General features: G+C 37.7%; 1 protein-coding gene across 7 annotated transcripts in view; it reads right to left on the bottom strand.

Moving 5' to 3' along the window:
• The window catches only part of ERCC6 (ERCC excision repair 6, chromatin remodeling factor), a 111,167-nt gene that overhangs the window by 66,857 nt on the left and 23,229 nt on the right, over window positions 1-21,081 (bottom strand). For 6 of the 7 annotated variants that reach the window (XR_008426581.2, XM_053922052.2, XM_053922051.2 and 3 more), the window contains 2 exons: window positions 10,224-10,352; window positions 5,384-5,542 (listed from right to left, as the gene is read on the bottom strand). The exons of the other annotated variant lie outside the window; for it this stretch is intronic. Coding sequence is in view for 5 of the 6 variants with exons in the window: in XM_053922052.2 (XP_053778027.1) it covers window positions 5,384-5,542; window positions 10,224-10,352 (288 nt within the window). In the remaining variant the exon portion in view is untranslated. The remainder of the gene's footprint in view (window positions 1-5,383; window positions 5,543-10,223; window positions 10,353-21,081) is intronic. 7 annotated transcript variants of the gene reach the window in all.

Below are 21,081 nucleotides of genomic sequence, written 5' to 3' on the forward strand. Positions count from 1 at the left end.
ACAGTGCAAGGAGATCTATGGCCACAAGGAGAACTGGCCTGAGGAGAAAATTTAAGTACCTGGGTCCCTGATGACATCTCCAATGTATTGATCATGCTGTGTGTATAGCCCACTCCTGTGGTGTCTAGATATATCACACATATTGTGAACATTTAACCCCATTTGAGACCAGGTTTTATTTAATTACAGTCAAAATATCCTGATGCATTGTACATTGTAGGTACCTGACTCAATCTATACCGTCCTGCCCTCCTCTTCTCTCCTTACAATGAAACAAGTGTCCCTTCTCTTGTCTGAAACCAATCACTCTGCCTTGCTGTGAGCCTGTGCCCCACTACAGCAACACTCCCCTTACTGTGGCTGCTTCATCTAAATGCATAAGATGAATATTAAGCAAGTCAAACTAACTATGGGAATCTCTTCAACACTGGACTCACTCAACTCCTGTTACAAGAGTCAACTGGGACCCAAGACTGGTTGAGGGACACTACAGATCCAAACGGCCCATCTCTCCCTCATTCTAAAACAGTCACTGCCATTTTTTAAACTGTCATTATTCCCCTCCCCACCTTCTTCTGTCCAACATAGATGTTGACTATCTGAAGTTAGATGCACACTGCACATACCTCCCCCATGTTATCTCAATTCCCACAGTTTCAATTACTCTCGCTACACTAACGATGCCAAATCTAGGTCTCCAGGCCAGCCCAGGTCTCTTTCCTGAACAAAGTACCACATACTTGGAAGTCTAACTGCTGGCTGTCCCCACGGTGTCATCCTCCTCCACCTTGCCCTCCTTCCATGGTTCCTAATCCAAACAAAAGAACTGTCGCCTATTCTCCAGGTGCCCAAATTGGAAATCCTGGCCTCATCCCTGGTCAGCCCCTCTTGTTCTCTACCATATCCAACCATCTACAGAGTGCCTGTAATATCTGACTCCTAAATCCCTCTCAAAGCCACCCTGTCTCTCCACCTGCATTGTTGATACTATAGTTTGGGCCACTATCATCTCCTACCTGGATTATTGCACATTCCAGGATGATCATTTCCAAAAGCAAAATCTGAATGCTTCATCCCTTTGCTTTAAAAGTCTTTTAATGTTTGCCTGTTGTTCTTGGGATCGTTTAAACACTGTAGCCTGGCCTGTGAGCCCATGAGGATCTGACCTCTGTTCATCTACCTCTTCAGCATTACCTCTCACAGCCCCCATCCCAATATTTGCCCCTGAGGTTCAGCACTCTACCTGCCAGCACTGTCTTCAGTTAATACAAAGAGCATAATCCTGATCTCTCACCTTTTGCCCTGTCCCTTCTTACCCTTCATCCTAGCTACTGTTCTATTTCTCCTTCAAACATCAGCTTCTTCTATAGCATCTCCCCTGTCCTTTTCTCTCCTAGAGGGCTAAGGACCCTTCCTCAGTGTATCCACACTAATTACAACCCCAGAGTAACCCTACTATATCTCCTATTATAATTGTGTATTAGAGCCTTCCTAAGCTCCTTGAAGGTAGAGAGAGACAGTTTCTTTAAATGATCTCAATGCCTAAACCACAGGAGGTAATTAATGAATACTGGTTTTAATAAATGAAAATATTTTCAGAAGGTTATAATATGCTGAAATGTTCAAAGAGATGATTTCTGAATTGGGGGATCATGGGTCGTCTTTATTTTCTTGCTACATCTCAATAAATGATACCTAAACTTTAAAAAAAAATTATAAGTTAAATCACAGAGTGCTTGAAATACCTTTTTTAAATCTTCTGCCAAACTGAAAATACCTTGTAGTTCTAATAGAAAAACAATCCGTAACTTAAATGAGGCTTACTCTTACACTCCAATATGACAAAATGCCTCCACCTACTCCTAAATCCCTTGAACCTCCTTCCAGCTACAGTCAGTGGCCCCCCTGACTATAGGCTGAGAGTGCAGAAGCAACAGACTCTGACACTTCCTGCAGAATTCCCAAGAATTTCTCTGCTTCTAACCAAGACAGGTCCTGTGCAGGCTTCCTGGGGAGAACATGACTCTACCCTGGCACTTTCCAAGATAATATTCCTTTTTAAAAGGATTAAATACACCAGCATTATTCTCCAAAGGAAACAAAAGAGTTATCATCAATATGTACTTAGTAGGGATTAGGAAACAACCGATCAAAGCCTGTCTAAAATAGTTAAAAACAAACTCACTTTCAAATAAGAATAAATACACACATATGCCTTTTTTTTTTAAAAGGTTATACAGCCTTTTTTTCTTTTTATAACATGCTTTCTGCAAAATGCTACAATGATGACTCACATTTTGTCATTTAAGGCCAGTATTTTATTCTGGCCAAACATCTATCCAGTATTATTATGCCCTTTAATTTCTGTTTTCCCATTATTAGAAGACGATGGAGGTTTCAGGCTAAGTGGACACCTAGGAGCAGACGTACATTGTTCCTGAACCACAGAAGGGGCATCAAATCCATTAACAGTCATGTCAACTATACCACCCTTTTCGAACCCTCAACACTGGTGAGATGACCATTAGAAATGGCTAAATGTACTAGAGTGATTAGAGCATCAATTACCAAACTGGCTACAATTCATTTCATCTCTCATTACCACTGTTTACACCTAATGAATTTAGGGCAAGCCAATAATCCAAGGGTCAAATATTTCAACCTGCAGGACGGAAATCTGCTATTCATAGCCTAGAGCTTTCCAGAAATTACAAAGTACAATATTTACCATTGAAAGTTTATTAACTTTTTTAGGCCATTTATTTGTAATTAGGAATTTACTAAATGATATCCAAGACTTTAAAGTATTAACTAAAGTTTGAAAGATAAATAATTTATTTCCTCTCCATCATAAAATTTGGGGGTGGGGCAGTCTACCATAGTATGAACAGCAAAGTGAAAATGAGACAGTATGAACATTATGAATGGGGAAATATATTTCCCAGGATATATTTTTAATAACTGCATGCAATACGCATGTCCTTCTTAAAAACACACATACAAAACACACTTAAAAAAACCCAAAAACTTCTTTCGCCATAAAGTTTCTTCTTGGTATCCCAGAGACTTACACTATTTTAATGATCATAGACCTTAAAATTTCAACACTAAGACCATCTCAAATTAGAGCCCAAAAACCTATAGCTTGTATGGGTTCACAGGAAATGTACACAGCCAATGAAGTAATGCCAACTCACAGCACTTGACAATTCAATTTTATCTGAACTTCATTTGACTATTCATCTGACTCTTTTTCTTTAGGACATAAACATAGAGGAAAACTCCAAATTCATTTAGCTTCTAAGGAGGACATGTTATAATATTGCTAAACAATTTGCTCTGGCACACAAAGTGGAGGGGACACCTCAGTACACCTCTCCCCATAAAAAGCCCAGTTGTTTTCGTGATATATATTATAACCACAGTCTGGGCAGTCACTTCTACTATTTTAATGAAGACGATCTGGGCTACAGTCCAACACGCCACACTATTTCATTATGGAAAAAGAGGATATGAGCATCGATAGTTAATTGATTACAGCTGTTGCTCATTATTAGCCCTGACTTCACTCCTAGTAAGACTGTCACTACTCAAGAGAGCATGTTTTAATTTTTAGATCAAAATTACACTGCAGGGATGATTTCAGGTTTCCTAGGCCCAAAATACTAGATTCCACACAAGTTTCATGATAATAGAAAAGGAAAGGAAGAAAAGACAAGGGAAATAAGAAAATCCCAGAAATCATTTAAGGAAAAAAAAAAAAAAAAAAGACGGTGCTAGAAAACATTTGGGACAGCTCAGGGCATTCTACTTATTAAAATAAAAAATGAGTAGAGTTACAGAATCAAGCTCACCTAAGAACTTATTTAGAACAGAAAATGTGTTTTTATAAATAATGAGCTAATTAATGGCAGTCATAGGAAAAAAACATGAAATGTACATCTTCATCTTGACTTTCCCTTAGGCTGCAATGACTTCACACATTTCCAGGCAAAATGTAATAGAATTCTAATATTTGAAGAAAAACCTCTGCTTCCATGCAAACTACTTGTAATAACAACAAAATATTTAGTATTTTAAAATTTCCAAATGTCTTTCCCCCTTTCCCGCATGTATATAAATATTTCTAAAATATTCTAAAACTTTAAATATGCCTCATGAGAAGTGTTCATCTGCTAAATTAATACAAGAGTAAGGGATTAAAAACAAACCACTAAACTCTGAAAATTAAAATAAAAAGCTCTTCACTCAATAACTTGTGATTTGTATTTGAGTCGCTGGTAAACATCTGTCTGCTGGTGAACCAGATTACAGCACAGGAGCCTCCTGCAGTCACTGACTTCAGGCACACAGATGCGGTTTTGAAGGTGTCTCCAAATCTTATCCAGAGAGTGCCTGAGGCTTGTACAGCATAACAATCTGGTAAATATCTTGCTGTTACTCCTTAGAAAAACCTACTGGAATCTAAGAAGCTCTCAGACTAAACTGGGTTCAAGATTAAATAACCCACATAATTTACCCAGAATTATTTTTACCAATACTGAATCACATAAATTTAAAGCTTAAATATGGAAACAGTCACTGCATTGATTACAAGATAAAGTATTTCAGTCCAACCATGCTGAGTTAACAGTTTAAAATGCTTCTTTCAGAATACTGTAACTATAATAGTTTATTTAAACTCCTAAAGAAATTAAAAACTAAAATCTCAACATAGTTTTCTACCATTTTAGGATTTTAGACAGTCATTTAGGTTTTGGCCTTAGAATTTATATAAAATTCTTAAAGATTTGGAGAGGGGATAGAAAGCATAGTGAGCACATAAGTAACTTCATTAAAAAGAAATCACTCTACAAATGCTCTCATGCATACTGATTATAAAAGAAATTCAGGAAAATGGCTTCTCCAAAGCTCCAACTTTCCCCATGAATAGACTTGGTACTTACTGTAATGTTCACCTGGTCTCCTGCCAAAACAAATATTTTAATATAAAATTTAATAAGTGGAACTAAAAGTATCATGTCTAATTTAAAATTCCATATTGTGTAAACTATTGATATTAACATAATTGAGTTTGTAAATAATCCATTTGTAGAAGCTAACCTTAGACAACTGTATTGACCCAAAATATCTAGTGGGGCTCATCTGCAAAATGAAGGCTCAATGCCTGGAATTCATTAAAAGTGTTACATGTTTAATTTCCCCTGCCCTACAGCTCCATTGTCTCGTAAAAATTTTCCTTTGATGTCCCCCACTAAAAGAATTAAAGGAATATTGTAATTGAAATGTCATCAATAATTCACAAGACCCTCCTCCACAGCAATACATCTGATGAAATATTAATTGAGCTCCACAGACTGACAGTCTGCAGTGGAGCACTTGCCTGTAATTTGAACCACGAGTTCTGATCTTGCTGTAGCTCAGACCTGCCAAGAAGGCAATTATCTGGATGGTCTTGCCCAATCCCATTTCGTCTCCCAGAATTCCTCCTGCCTGCTGGCAGTGCAATTCCCACAGCCACCTAACACCTGTCTGCTGGTACCTACAACAAACACCAAGAAGAAAAAGAAAATGGCAAATGGTGGATGATACAGATCATAACAGAAAGTACTCATGAATTAATCATTTCACTAAGTTCTAGTAACAGTCAGAGGAACACGCCGGATGTGTGTTTTACATGAGTATTATATTTATAAGGTCATACATTTTTGATTACCTAGGCATAAAAGCACATTTTTTTCTTTACAGAATGTTAACACATTTCTAATTAAACTGACAGAAAGGGAAATTAGTGACTATTTTATTTCTTTTACAACATTAAAAATAGCTTGGTAAACAAGCATAAACTCACTATCTTTTATTCAGTATCCTTCTGGAAAATATCTTAAATATAATTAGTTTTTTAAGTTCCAATAATTTTTCTATGATACAAACAGGCATGAACAGCATCACAAAGCAGGGCAGAGAAAGCCATAATTTACAGCATATACTGTTAAAAAGTCACTTGGTAGTCATATCATTTTTTATAAAACAATTAAATTTTAAGGCCATAAACAAGTCTGAATAATAGGGCTCCTCACAAAATTAATACATAAAAGATTATTCTGTCATGTTACTAGCAGATGCAAAAAGAACAGTTTTTTGTTCTTTTACTCAACAATACAAAAGGGCTTTTTGATATTTTAAAGCAAAACTTGATTCAGGGACCTTTTCATAGCTACAAAGACATCTGAGCTATTAAAATTTACAAATAAGGAGTACAGGCCAAAGAGAATAACATAGTCCCCTCTTAAAAAAAAAAGTTGGTATTTTCCTTTCTCAATGGCATGCTTAATCTACAATGTAAAGATGAAGTTTAAAAAAGAAATAAGGCAAAAAAAATTCTGGGGGGAGTGAAAGATTTAACAACATAGAATGGTATAAAGATTATATGCCAAGTTAAAAAAAAATCTAAAGCAAAACACACCTGAGTTAAAAAAAAAACAATGAAATCCAAAGGATTTTTGTTTTCAAGGAAAACACTAAGACTAATGAGCCTCCCACCTCAAAAGAAAATGATTTTACTGTGGTACTGCCCAAATGTTTACTATGTATTTGGCACATAGTATGTCTACCTAAAACCTCACTATGAACTTTAGTTTAACAATTTTACTTAATCTTCTTTGAGTAAATATCTTATAATTAACTTCCCCCCAGTATTCTGCAAATCAATTCCAAAAATTTGACTCTAACTGTTGCCACAATTATCTATCATGTAAGAAAACCTTTGAAGGATAATTTTGCTGCTTGCATCCTGGAAAAACAGGATTACAAATCAAAACACAGTATGTGCAATATAGATAAAAGATCATTTAATTTGGGAAGAAGTGCAAGTTCCATTAACATGTCATACATAACCAGTGAATGGCGGCAACCACTTCAGAAGCCTAGAGCCTACTGTCAGGGAGGCACCAGGCCATGTGGTTTGGATATAGTCTCAAAACCACCCTGCAGGGAGATAGATGACCAATCCATTTTACAGTTAGGAAATGAACGCACAGAGAGGTTAATAACTTGCCAAAGGTCACACTGATAGGAAAAAAATGAGCAAGCCAGGTTGAAATCTAGAACCTCAGATTCCAAACCACTTTAGAGACAATCTTGACCAATGGTTCTCAAGGAGGGGGATATTTTGCTCCCCCCTAGGGGACATCTGGCACTACCTAGAGACACTTTTGGTTGCTACAAACTGGGGAAGTGCCATTGTTATCTAGTGGTAAAAACGAAGATGCTGGTCAACATCCTACAATGCAAAGGAATGCTGCGGATGACAAGGAATTATTCACAGCCCAAAATATAAATTGTGTTGAAGGTGAGAAATTCAGATCTAGGAAAAAAGCTGGCTGTGAACTGGCTAAAATACACTACTCCCAGTTTTGGAAAAAGATGTATTCAAAAAACTCTCCAAAAAAACCCCTGATGTATAGTAGTCCCCCCTTACCTGCGGTTTTGCTTTCCACAGTTTCAATTACTTGCAGTTAATCATAGTGCAAAAATATTAAATGGAAAATTCCAGAAAGAAACAATTTATAAGTTTTAAATTGGCATACCATTCTAATTAGCATGATGAAATCTAAGGTCTTCCCACTCTGTTCTTCCAGGGACATAAATCATCCCCTTGTCCAGTGTACACACACTATAAGCGCTCCCCTCCCACTGGTCACTTAGCTCTCTCAGTCACCACATGTACTGTTGAGAAATATCTCATAGTGCTTGTGTTCAGGTTACCCTTATTTTACTTAACAATGGCTCCTAAGCACAAGAGTAGTGATGCTGGCAATTCAGATATGCCAAAGAGATGAGAAAAGGTAAAAGTCTGGTATTATCCACAGTTTCAGGCATCTAGTGGGAGTCTTCAGGGCAAGTTAAACATTTCTATGAACTACTGTACAACAGCAAAGAAATTACTATGCACTACTTCTCCCATGAGACCAAAACATCACAAAATAACCATAGATAATTGGTATATTTTGGCATTGTCACACTAATCCAAGATTGCATTTACTAGTGTGGCTAAAAGGTCAAAAGAGTGAGGTTTGTCATTCAATTGCTCGATTACACAGATGAATTCATTTGCTGGGCAAACTTTCAAAAACAGAATTTTAAAAGTTAAACATGATCTTGCAGAAAATAGCACTTAAGTGGATAACTGTAACTTCTGACTCCCTTATGTACAATATCCTGTTAATTTAATTCCACAGAGTGCAGTAAATACAGTAAAAATATATATCTACAGTTTAAAATTAAATTGGCCTACCTAAAATTTAATCATAAAAGAAAAATAGACAATCAATCCTATCAATTTTCTCATACAGCAGAAGAAACAGAACAGAAGAAGTTGTATAACATTTATGAAATATTTAAATCTTGTTTTTGAGAGATGAAAGACAAAAACAAAATACTTTCCAGGAATGTGCAATCAAGATAAATTAAAAAACTAACAAATATGTGTTTAAATTAACTACAATAAGGTTAAGAGTCAAATCACTGATTCACATATACTCTTGGTAAGCAAAGTTTGGTTGTACTAACTGAAATTTTTTGTCTAGAAAATGTCACATGTATTTAAAAAATGAACATTCAACTTTAGTGTTGAGGATATTTGCCAAATCATTTACTATACATGCAGAATTATCTTGTCTTTGGTAAGTCAATTTAATCTGTAATTGAGGTATTCCTTTTGCTAGTAAAACACTGATATTATCTAGCCTATTACTAATAAGCAGCTGCTGTGGAGAAGAAAGCTAAGATGAAAAGAATTGCAAATAAATGTATTTACCTTTCCATAGTTAATTTTCATTTGGGAAAAGCAATAAACAAAGTAGCCACCTCTCCAAGCTATATCTATAAAAATTACTAGAGAGAATCAGATTTTAATTCCTTTACAGTTCCTCCATCTAGTTTGGCAACCCAACCAAGACACTTCACATCTTAATCAGCTTTCCTATATGTTTGGTGGGTTAAATTAACTCTCCCCATCCTTGTTTTCTCCCCCACACTCAATAAAAATTAAAACTATAAATAAAAACTCTTATTTTATTTTGGGCTGGCATGGCTCAGTGGATTGAGTGCCAGCCTGCAAATCAATGGGTCCGTGGTTCGATTCCCAGTCTAGGTCATGTGCCTGGGCTGCAAGCCAGGTCGCCAGTAGGGGGCGTGTGAGAGGCAACCACACATTGATGTTTCTCTCCCTCTCTTTCTTCCTCCCTTCCCCGCTATAAAAAAAAATAAGTAAAACCTTCAAAAAATAAATAAAAACTCTTTCAGTTGAAATATAAAAAGCATGCTTTTTAAATAGACATCTTGCAAAAGTTTTAAGCATGGCTGACAGGTAAATCTATGAACAAGATTAAACATAACCATCTTGAAGAAGGAAGTTTGCACTCTGCACCCAACTACCAAGTGATGACACAACAGACAAAAAGAAGCTATTTAATCATTTAACTTCCTATATGCACCTAAAAAGCCTTCCTAAAGTACCTTGGTTAAGTAAGTCTCAAGAGTGATGAGATTGAAAATGTGCCTCAGTATTTACATTCATCACGGGAGACTTGCCCAGACCTTGTAGTCTTTAGGCACGCATCTGTCTTGCAGCATCTGGTTATCTATAGTGCTGCGGCCACCTCACATATGAAACACAGTCAGTTTCAAATAACAACTTAATCCTGAAGGTGTTTGCCTACATCTTTTTTGACACTAGAACGTAGACATAAAATATTTAGATGCACATTCGGTCAGCTCAGTATTACACCCTTAGGTAAAATATAGGGCACTCAGAAAATAATCTAAACAGTAGAAAACCTCTCAATATTGATTTTAATATACAACTCCTCATAATTAATCTTATTGAAGAAATTAGAAGTTTGGTTCCTTAAAATTACTAAGAACAAAAGAAGTAACTCAATGTTGATGGCTTTTAAATACGTTGCTTTTAGTCTGCTAAGGTAGGTCCATATAGATTCATCAGTTTACAAACACACCCAATGCGCACTTTAGTCAATTTATTATCATCTAATTTTAATGAACAGCATGTAGCTAAAATTTCATTTGACAGTATCTGCATTTTCAATAAACTGCTGCAAGTACCTAAGGGCCCCCAGGTAACTACTGTGTAATTCCTAAAATATTAATCATCACACAATGGCTTGATGACAGAGATAAAGGAAAAAACACATGGCACATACTTAAAAAGCTTTTTGAACAGAAAACCTGGTATTTTAAAACCTTCATCAAATTCAGCATCACTTTCCTCAGAATCATCTTCAAGCTTCGGACACTTCTCTTTGTCCTGCAGTCTCTGTTTATTCCATCTCCTACCATGAAAATAAAAATCATATTGCCATTATTTTGATTATAGGACAAATTAAAATAAATAGTTCTAGATAATGCACAGAAAAAAAAACAGGCAAATTAGAATAATCCTGTAGCTTTCTGCTGCCATCATTACCCAAAACACCAATATTCAAAGAAGAAAAGCAACTAGTGTTCTTTTCCTTCCTTCTAAAATCAATTCTTATTTAATTATTATAGCTGCACCAGAGATAGTTTTGTAAGGTCCCATTTCATTATCAAAACTACGTGCTCCCCTTCTGGCATACACATAGGGAAAACTTCTCTTCTAGTTCCTAAGAAGAGAAATATATGAACTTAATTCAGTGAAAATTTCAATATAAGAAGTATCACCAAAATGGTAATATAAAAAAAATAGACTTTATTTATAATTACTATTTCTGTGCTAAAAATATGCTAGTAATAGTATAAAACAGCACAGTATCTTGAACACAAAGCAAATTTTTGGTCAAAATTACTGTACATCTCATTCATATATTGATTACTTAATTGGGGCAGGGCATTAATAATATAAAAGTACTAAGCAAAATAGAGACAGACTCACAGACAGAGAGCAGGATGACAGCTATGGGGGACTGTTGGAGGGGTGGGTCAGGGTGTAGGAATAGAGCAAAAGAGAGAAAAAGAAAAAACTCACGGGCACAGACAACGGTGTGGTGAATGCAGAGCGGGGTGGTGGTGTGGAGAGAGGTGGAAGAGGGTAAAGGGGGGAATACATGGTGATGGAAGGAGACTTGACTTGGGGTGGTGAAAACACAATACAGTGTACACGTGATGTGTTGTAAATTGTGCACCTGAAACCTGTATAATTTTGTTAACCAGCATCACCCCAATAAATTCAATAAAAAGTAGAAAAATCAATATAAAAGTACTGACAACTGCACCACTGAGAAAAAGCATGTTAACCAAAACCTAAGTTACAAATTTAGTAATATGATGCTTTTCACATATAAAATAAAATAAGTATTTATATTTCAGAAGGGTAATCCCAAGTATGCATAAAAGAAAAAATGTCTAAAGATCTAAAAGTCTTAGCAATACACCAAGGTTGTTGGGAAGGGGTAGCCATTTAGCCATTCTAATTCTGTATTCATATAACTATAACAGACACTGGTGTCATGAGTTTAAAAAAAAAAAAAAAGTCAACAGCCTCACACTCTATTCACTTCCAAAATGGATGACTTTTTTCTTTATGCATGCGAGTGACATTTTGAATTTCACAAAATGGTGGAAATTAATGAAGGCAATATAGATAAATGCCTTTGAAGCAAAAAGCTAACAGGAAGGGAATGAGAACAGCAACATATATAAGAAGGCACTTATCTGCCATTTATTATGCAAGAATAATAGAGAACACATGAGGAAAGTTAAAGGGGAAAATGGAAGGATAACACAAGCTGTTTCCAGTGGCTTTTCCATATGAATGGCTTGTCCTGGCTCATGCTTCAGATTTTCCTAAATCCTCTCAAAAAAGCAGCATGTAGCCTCAGCAAGCCTCGTACCTCTTGCTAAGTGGCCCCAGGCCTGGCACCAGCAGTAGCCAGCTTTGGTTCACTGCTTAGCCTCACCTGGTCACCTCTAAGCCCCAGTACAAGTAACAGCCACCTGCAGACTGCTTTGTAAATTATGCTGTGTGACCCAGGACAGAATACAGGTGGTGGCTGACCTTGGATGTGCCAATAGCAACCAAGGCTCAACTACAAGAGGAGGGTGTACACAGTGCCCACAGTGGGTGTACCTCAAGTACCCAGCTTGGGTTACATGGGAGGCTGTGCCACTAGACCCTACAGGACTTACTATGTTAGGCCATACTACCAAGCCTGGGAAACGTAGCAGCCCTACCTAGTACACAGAAACAAACAAAGGCTCCCAAAATGAGGAGACAAAGAAACATGGCCCAAATGAAAGAACAGAACAAAACTCCAGAAAAAGAACTAAACAAAATGGAGACAAGCAAGCTTCCAGATGCAAAGCTCAAAACATTGGTTATAAGGATGCTCAGGGAACATAGTAAGAGCTTCCACAGCATAAAAAAGGACATGGAAAACATAAAAAAGATCCAATCACAAACAAAGAATATACTAATCGAAATAAAGAACAATTTACAGGGAATCAACAGTAGAGTGGATAAAGCCAAGAATCAAATTAGTAATTTAAAATATAAGAAAGCAAAAAACACCCAATCAGAATAGCAAGAAGAAAAAAGAATCCAAAAGAAATGAGGATAATGTAAGGAAGCCCTGGGACAACTTCAGGCGAACCAACATTTCATGTCATGTGGGTGCCAAAAGGAGAAGAGAGAGCACAAGAAATTGGAAACCTATTTGAAAAAATACTGACAGAAACTTACCTATCTTGGTTAAGGAAACAGACATTCAAGTCCAGGATGTGCAGACAGTCCCAAACAAGATGAACACAAAGAGGTCCACCCTAAGACACATCATTAAAATGCCAAATGTTAAAGACAAAGAGAGAATCTTAAAAGCAGCAAGAGAAAAGCAGTTATCTACAAGGGAGCTTACATAGGACCGTCAGCTGATTTCTCAACAGAAACTTTACAGGCTAGAAGGAGTTGGCAAGAAATATTCAAAGTGATGAAAAGCAAGGACCTACAACCAAGATTACTCTATCCATCAAGCTATCATTTAGAATTGAAGGACAGATAAAGAGCTTCCCAGACAAGAAGAAGGTAAAGGACTACATCACCACCAAACCAGCATTACATAAAATGTTCAAGGGTCTTCTTTAAGAAGATCAAAAATATGAACAAAATGGCAAAAAAATACATATCTGTTAACAACTGAATCTAAAAACAAAATTTTTAAAAAGAAGAAGAGAAATGGAATCATAAACACGAGAACATTTTGTTGGTTGCCAGATGGGAGGGCATCAGCAGGATGGGTGAAAGAGGTGAAGGGATAAAGTAGTACAAATTGGTAGTTACAGAATAGCCATGGGGATGTAAAGTACAGTATAGGGAATAGAGCAGGCAAAGAACACATATGCATGACCCATGGACATGAACAACAGTGTGAGGATTGCTTGGGGGATAAGAAAGGTGGTTTGGATGCAGGGGGGCAAATGTGGAAAAACTGGGACAAATATAATAGCATAATTAATAAGATATAATTTTTAAAAATAAAAGGGAAGCAGAAAAAAGAAAATGGAAGGATAACACTGCATACACTGCCGGGTTAGAGGAATGGTATATTTGCCAGTACCAATTACTAAACCAGCAGAGGCTGAAAAGACTGACAGGCCACCCCATCCAGATTGCTGCTTAAAGCACATCCTCTGATAAATGTTTGCCTTAATGAAATTTCAACCCCTCAAAGTAACAAAAAGGGTTAGCTGAAGTTGAACTTCAGCTAACCGGTAAGGAAGAACCAACCGGTGATGTGAAACTGCCTCCCAGGGCACTAAGAGAATCTACGAATCAGCACTGCTGGTAATTCTAAAGAACAGCAAATGGAAGAGGCAGTAAATGGTCAAGTATAAGGAAATTGCTATCATGTAAGGTTTAATATGTGATAGTCTTTTCATGTAAAAAAAAAAAATAGACCTTTTTGTGCTTACCTTGTAAAGGAAATCTCTTCCTCTCTTTTATTTGTATTTTTCTTCCTTAAAATCATTTCCATACAATTGACAAAATGAAGTACCTCTCTATGGCTTTATTAGTCTTTGCTATTCTTCTGAGTTTCACATAATCTAGAAATTTACTTACAAGCAATGGCATATGGCAGTGGTTCTCAACTAGGGGCAAGCTGACCATCTTATGCTGCCCTCTCCTTGGCCCCCAGAGCCATTTGACAATGCCTACAGATATATTTGGTTGTTATAATTGCTGGGGGAGGGGAAGATATCCGACTAGCATCTAGCCAGCTGAGGCCAGGGATGCTGCTAATCATCCTATGATGTACAGGACAGTCCTCTACAACAAAATGTTATCTGATCTCAAATGTCAATAGTGCCAAGGATAAGGAACCCTGGTATACAGGTATCCCTTACAAAGTGGAACTGAAATGTTTAATCATTTCCCTGATATGCATGTATGGGTGTGTATATACATATATGTGTGTGTGTGTGTGTGTGTATGAATTCTTGCTACTCACTACCTGAAATTTAGCAAGCAAGCAAATTCAGATGAGATATTCCTCAGTACCCAAACTTATCAGAGCTCAGAACCAAACATTTGCATAACAAAAGATACTTCTATTTAGTAAATTTGTGGACAATACAAAATTTGAGGGAAAATCACAAAACCTATCACAGCTACTTAAGACAATTTTATAAGAAGAAAAAGAAAAACACCAGAAGTTACTGGCTTTAGAAGTACGGCACAACAGGTCATTAACTATTTTACATATAAGAGGATCACAAAATAAACTTCATTGATAGATAATCATTATTTCCTCAGACATAGCCAGGAATTCTCTATGGCTGTTAAATTTCCCACCCCATCACTCAGTATTAAGAGGGTTTCAGCTTCCTCCACCTCCTCCTCCTCCCTCTCTCCCTCCTCAAATACAAGCATCATGTCCCCACAGAACACACAGCACCTGGGAAACCCCATGAGCCATTACAGAAATGACTGCATCCCAGCATCTTCTGCTTTACAAAGAAAGATGAAAAGAAACAATCATTTATTCAGTCTGGCTAAGGGATAACTAAAGGTGGTAAGGAAAAATCATTATTGCCTACAAATATTTGTATCATTGTGAAGACAAATCATCCCAGTAGAGTCACATACATATTATTAAAGACAGAAAATACCAGCTATAAACCACAAGCATATGTGACTCAGACTAAGAGATTCTTCTGTTACATAAAAGAGCAATTTCTCATGTGGTCTGTAGTCAGAACAGACCTGACCATCTCACTAGTGCCACTAAAGCAGAGCAGCACCAAGTGCTAGCTGACAAGTACAAGGCACACTGTACAGGTAGAGGAGAGCCAGATTCTGAGAGAAACAGAGCGGGCTTTTCCCATCCTAAATGCCATCAAGGATCACATGCTCTTTTTAGAGTGCTTAACCCGCCTCTCCTACAGCCTGAAGCTGAGTGATCTGTCTGGCCAGCAGATGTCAAGGGGGATTCTGTGCTATGAAAAAGCTGAGTTGGACAAATGCTGTAAGCACAGGCCAAAACATAAAATCTGGGACTCAGGCAGTCTAGAATCAAATCCTGACTGCAGTTTATTAGCTCCTTAACCCACTGCAAGTAAATTAACCTCTTCAGCATCTAAGTTACCTCAACTGTGAGATGGAGAGAATAGCATCCCCTTCACTAGATTTGGGGGAGGATTAAATGAGGTGTCAAATTTAGTAGCATAAGCCTAAAATAAAGTAATGCTAAATGAATTAATATGCTATTATACTCAATATATAATGCTACCTACATGGGCAAAACCCTCACACAACCCTGAGGCAGGAGCTATTACTGTGTTCACTTACAGAGGGAAAAACAAAGGCAACACATAGCCAAGTACAATCCCATGTGATAATGCAAAGCACCACAAAGTTTGACAAAACTCCCTGAACGTGTATATTTGAACTAAAAACTAAAATAGTTTATCAAATGAATGCTAAGTAAATTACTATGAATAACATGATCACCATGAATAAAGACCTCTAGCCATCACAGGGTACCTGCTGGAATACAAGTGTGTAATGCTCAGATTTGTAAACAGTGAATTGTCATAAAGAATGGCCATCTTTTATATAATGTAACAAAAAAAGGACACAAAAAGACTTAAAATTAGTTGATGGTGGGAAAATATTATCCAGGTCCAAGTGATCTGAAATCTTAAAAATTAAAAATGGCTCCAAAATGTCTATATTCTGTTACTTCAATAAATAAGCTAGATAACTGATTTAAAGTAGAAGGAGACAGTAAGCATTCCACATTTACATTTTTGGAAAAGTAACTTTTTTTCTGTTTTATATTCTCTCATTTTAAAAAATCCACACATGTAATAGTCACAGCTGCAGCCACATAAAACCAAGCGGGCATGGTGTTTCTGGCAGTGTCTCTAACTCCTCACACAACTACCATAGTCAGCCCGCTGTTGACTCCACTGGTAGCCACTTAGTGAGAACCCAGTAATAAACATAAACTGCAATTCCAATCATATGCAGGCAGAGAAAACACTCCCTTACTTCCCTACATTCATGCAAGAACGAGAACCTGGCTCAGGCTGTGGGGCCTGGGGCTGATACTACAATACAATAACAATCTATCAGAAGTAACTCGGACCCAGGGCCAGACAGTAAGCAACACGACACTGCATAACCAGTTGAAACAGCACCAGACACAATAAATACTTCCTCCAGTTGTAACTTACTGGGGTACCCTGGCAATGAAACTAATGCATCTGAGAGCTAGCTGCCACCACTTACATTTAACTTATTTTCAAAAGAGGATTTCCAGCATGTTAAAGATGTTCAAGCAGAAAAACACACCTAGCTGGCATTATGTTATACCTTGTGGCTTCCTCACATCTGTGCATCTGCATTCCTGCACTGTCCCCAACCTCCCTCCCTCCAACACACACACCCAACACACTCCATGGATCCTACAGACCTCTGCCCAAGCAGTGCCTCCAGCGAAGAAAACCTTTTTCTGACCAGCCAGTTAGCCACCCTGTCCTCTATGTTCCTTCCCCAGTCCTGGGGAACCTGGTATCTCTACTAGAACACTCATCAAGTTTAGCATCTTTTGAAATCCTTATCTGCCTACCTCTAAGAGTGGGAGCCACTTGGAATTAGAGACTGTCTTAATCATTTTTATATCCCTAGAAGCTAGTATAAATTCCTACCTCACCACAGACACTCAAAAAATGCTGACTGCCAAATGAATGAATGAATAAGGTTAAGAATTGGGCCAGGGATAAAGAAAACATCAGGGAATGAGAAGCATGTGTTAAAATGGTCAAAGTGAATCACTCAGAAATGGATGAAGAAACTTCCAGCTCTATCTCATTTACAGCCTACCTCCTGATGCATTTCTTACTCCTTCTACACATATGACTTTAAGGTACTACTCCTGGCTGTAGCCACAGGATAAAGAGGGTTAAGGTCCACTACAAAGAGTCAGCCATGGCAAACAGCAACTGCAAAGTCACAGAAATTATTAATTTAGAATTTTATAATGAAAGAAATTTATACTGAATATAAAAATGTTGTAAGTTATTTTCAAGTCCAGAGTTCTGTTTTTAGGTTTTCCCAATGGATTCACTTTGCAACTGGGTTTTCCATACCAGCTGATGGGAAGAACCATAAACTCCAAGTTAGGGTTCAAGCTTCCCTAGGACCAGTCAGAAAGGCTGGGCAAAAGATTAAACTTTTTATGAAGGAATTTGTCTTCTGATAGAGGAAAAAAGATGTTTGACTAGCCCTAGAGTACAATATATTTACTTTAGTAAAAAGGAAATAAGAGTTTTTGATGTTCCAACCTTCATCTTTTTAATCCATACATATAACAGTCACATCTGCAAGCAAATAAAATGAGTGTGTTATTCACTTCTTGGGGGTGGTAGTCTAACTCCTATAGTACCCTCCAGTGGCAGTCACCAGAGGAGAACCCAGCAAAAAACACAGATTTAAGATATCCACTGAGTGAAAGCTAGATGTAGGCAGAGAGTTGTATTATATGTCTATAACAGGTGGATACACTTTATTGATTTGAGAGAAGTAGGAAAGGGAAGAAGGGGGGAGGGGAACGGAAAGGGGTGGGAGGAAGGGAACGGAAAGGGGTGGGGGGAAGGGAACGGAAAGGGGTGGGGGGAAGAGAGAGAAGAGAAACATCAATGTGAGACAGAAATCTCAATATATGCCCCAAACAGGGATTTGAACTGCAACCTTTTGGTGCAAGGTACAGTGTTCCAACCAACTGGGCCACCCAACCAGGGCAGAGATATCTGAATTTTAAAAACATCATTTAAGGGTGGAGGTGAAAGAGGGTGTAAGGGGGTAAATGGTAATGGGGAAAAAAATACAATAAAAATAAATTAAATAAATGAAAAGTTAAAACATCATTTAACAATTGCTGCATTTGCTTCCTTCACCACAAAATGAGCCAAATACTAGGTTCTAATAGAACTAAACACAATCACATAAGTATTATACCCTTTGTTTCTTTTTTTACCACAACATACATGTCAGATGGTCCTATAATTATTGGCAGGAGATTACACAAAAAAGGTAAAATTAAGAAATTTTAGTTAATTGGAGTCCTGAAGTCTAAAGGACATCATACTACCCCATCCCTACTGTCAGCCAAAATCTAGATTATTATAGACCACTCTGGGCATGTCATCCTACACACCTAGGATAGAAATAGTGTAGAAATCAAGCCTTACAAGGTACAACAGAAGGATCTGGAACACTGACCTTAAAATGGACAGAACTACATAAGAGCAAACCAAATTCTAAAACTTCCATTTAAATTTGTCACAAAAAAATGTCAAGTGCTAAAGCTTAAGGAAAGATGGCCTTCATGTTTGAACAATAACATGATTTCTTCCTTACCTCAGTACTGTACAGATGAGTCCAAACTCACTTTTCACTGTATCCCTGGGTCTTTGACAAGGAACAGCAAAATCGGTTTAGTTGTTTTGACTACAGATGATCTGGTGAACAAACACTTAAGATACACTTAACATCAGCAAACTAGTATACTCAACTGCCTATACCAACCTGCAAAAATGTAATGTACCTATTAACTGGAATTGTTAAATATCAGTAACCTGAGATCATGTATTAACACAATGAATATGCACTCTCCAAAAACTCAAGGAGGTCACTACTGAGCAGCTTAAAATTCAAAATTTGCCTTACTGTTCTGTCCTCATTTTTACACCGCAAGGGCCACCAGGCCCAGAGCAGTTCAGCTCTACACTGACTACGAGAAAAAGTCACACATCATACAGTTAAGTCATTCTTAATAGAGGATAAAATTTCAATCTGCAGATCATTCTCCACTTACTGCAATATCCATGAAAGAAATTCTACAACAGAAGCACAATAAGTTCAATTTGATTTTTAAAAACATATTCAAGGCACCAAGCTGGGTATTTAATATAGTTTGCATTTCTGTAGTGCACCAGGTTTCCTATTTCAGACAGCTAAGAATTCCTTACAGATTAGTCTAATTTGCTAAATTGAGGTACTTGGTATCTTACTTTTCTTATCTGCCTTTTTATGGTCTATCTGGGTGGACTTAATTGGCACATGTAAGTAGATGAAATACCCTCAGTTAGGAGTCCAGATCTCACAGAGTAAATTAAGACTGATGCAGACAATTATGCACTGGAGCTGAGAAAGAGAGGTGTGTGCAGAGAACAAAGCAAAATTAGTCTTCATTTGTGTCTTAGCTTCGACATTTAAAAGCAGCCAAGACACACTCTAAGAAAATTCCTTAAGGGAGTAACTTTTTCTTCTCTTTAAAACGCAGATTCTTAGAACAAAACAAAAAAAAAGGACATAGTTTTATTTCTTGAGAAAGAAATTAACTCCCAAAACTGATTATATTTATATTTCTGGATCAAGTCTAGGTTAAACTTTCACTAAATTCAGGCTTTTAGAAATCAATCAGGAGACCTCCCGCCAAGAGGAGGAGTAGGCAGACACACTGTGCCTCCTCGCACAACCAAAAGAACAGCAACAATTTAAAAACAAAAAACACCCAGAACTGACAGAAAATCGAACTGTATGAAAGTCCAACAACCAAGGAGTTAAAGAAGAAACATTAATCCAGATCAGTAGGAGGGGCAGACACAGGCAGCCCGGCAGAGAGGACTAGCTGCAAGATGGTGGCTGGCGGACCCAGTGAGGCAGTGGAATGTGGAGTGGGGCAGGCAAGGCTGCAGCTGAAGGACCCGGGGATGGAGGTCACTACCCAGGGTTCCAGCGTGGGGAAATAAAGCCTCAAACCTCTGATTGAAAACACCTGTGGGGGTTGAGGCAGCAGCAGGAGAAACTCCCAGCCTCACAGGAAAGCTCGTTGGAGAGACCCTCAGGGGCCTAGAAGGTACACAAACCCACCCACCCGGGGGAATCAGCACCAGAAAGGCCAAATTTGCTTGTGGGTAGTGGGGGAAGTGACTGAAATCTGGCAGAGAGAGAAGCGCCATTGTTCCCTCTCGGACCCCTTCCCCCACATACAGCATCACAGTGCAGCGACCGACCAACCGATGTGGGTTGCCCTGCCCTGGTAAATACCTAAGGCTCCACCCCTTTTTGTAACAGGCATACCAAGACAAAACAAATGGCCCAAAAGAAAGAACAGATCAAAGCTCCAGAAAAAATACAACTAAATAATTAAGAGACAGCCAAACTATCAGATGCACAAATCAAAACTCTGGTAATCAGGATGCTCACAGAATTGGTTGAATTTGGTCACAAATTAGATGAAAAAGTGAAGGCTATGCTAAGAGAAACAAAGGAAAATGTACAGGGAACCAATAGTGATGCGAAGGAAACTGGGACTCAAATCAACAGTGTGGACCAGAAGGAAGAAAGAAACATCCAACCAGAAAGGAATGAAGCAACAAGAATTCAAAAAAATAAGGAGAGGTTTAGGAACCTCCAGGACATCTTTAAACGTTCCAACATCTGAATCATAGGGGTACCAGAAAGAGAAGAGGAGGATCAAAACATTAAAAACTTATTTGAACAAATAATGAAGGAGAACT

This window comes from Desmodus rotundus, chromosome 4 (genome assembly GCF_022682495.2).
Source record: "Desmodus rotundus isolate HL8 chromosome 4, HLdesRot8A.1, whole genome shotgun sequence".
Classification (NCBI taxonomy): domain Eukaryota; kingdom Metazoa; phylum Chordata; class Mammalia; order Chiroptera; family Phyllostomidae; genus Desmodus; species Desmodus rotundus.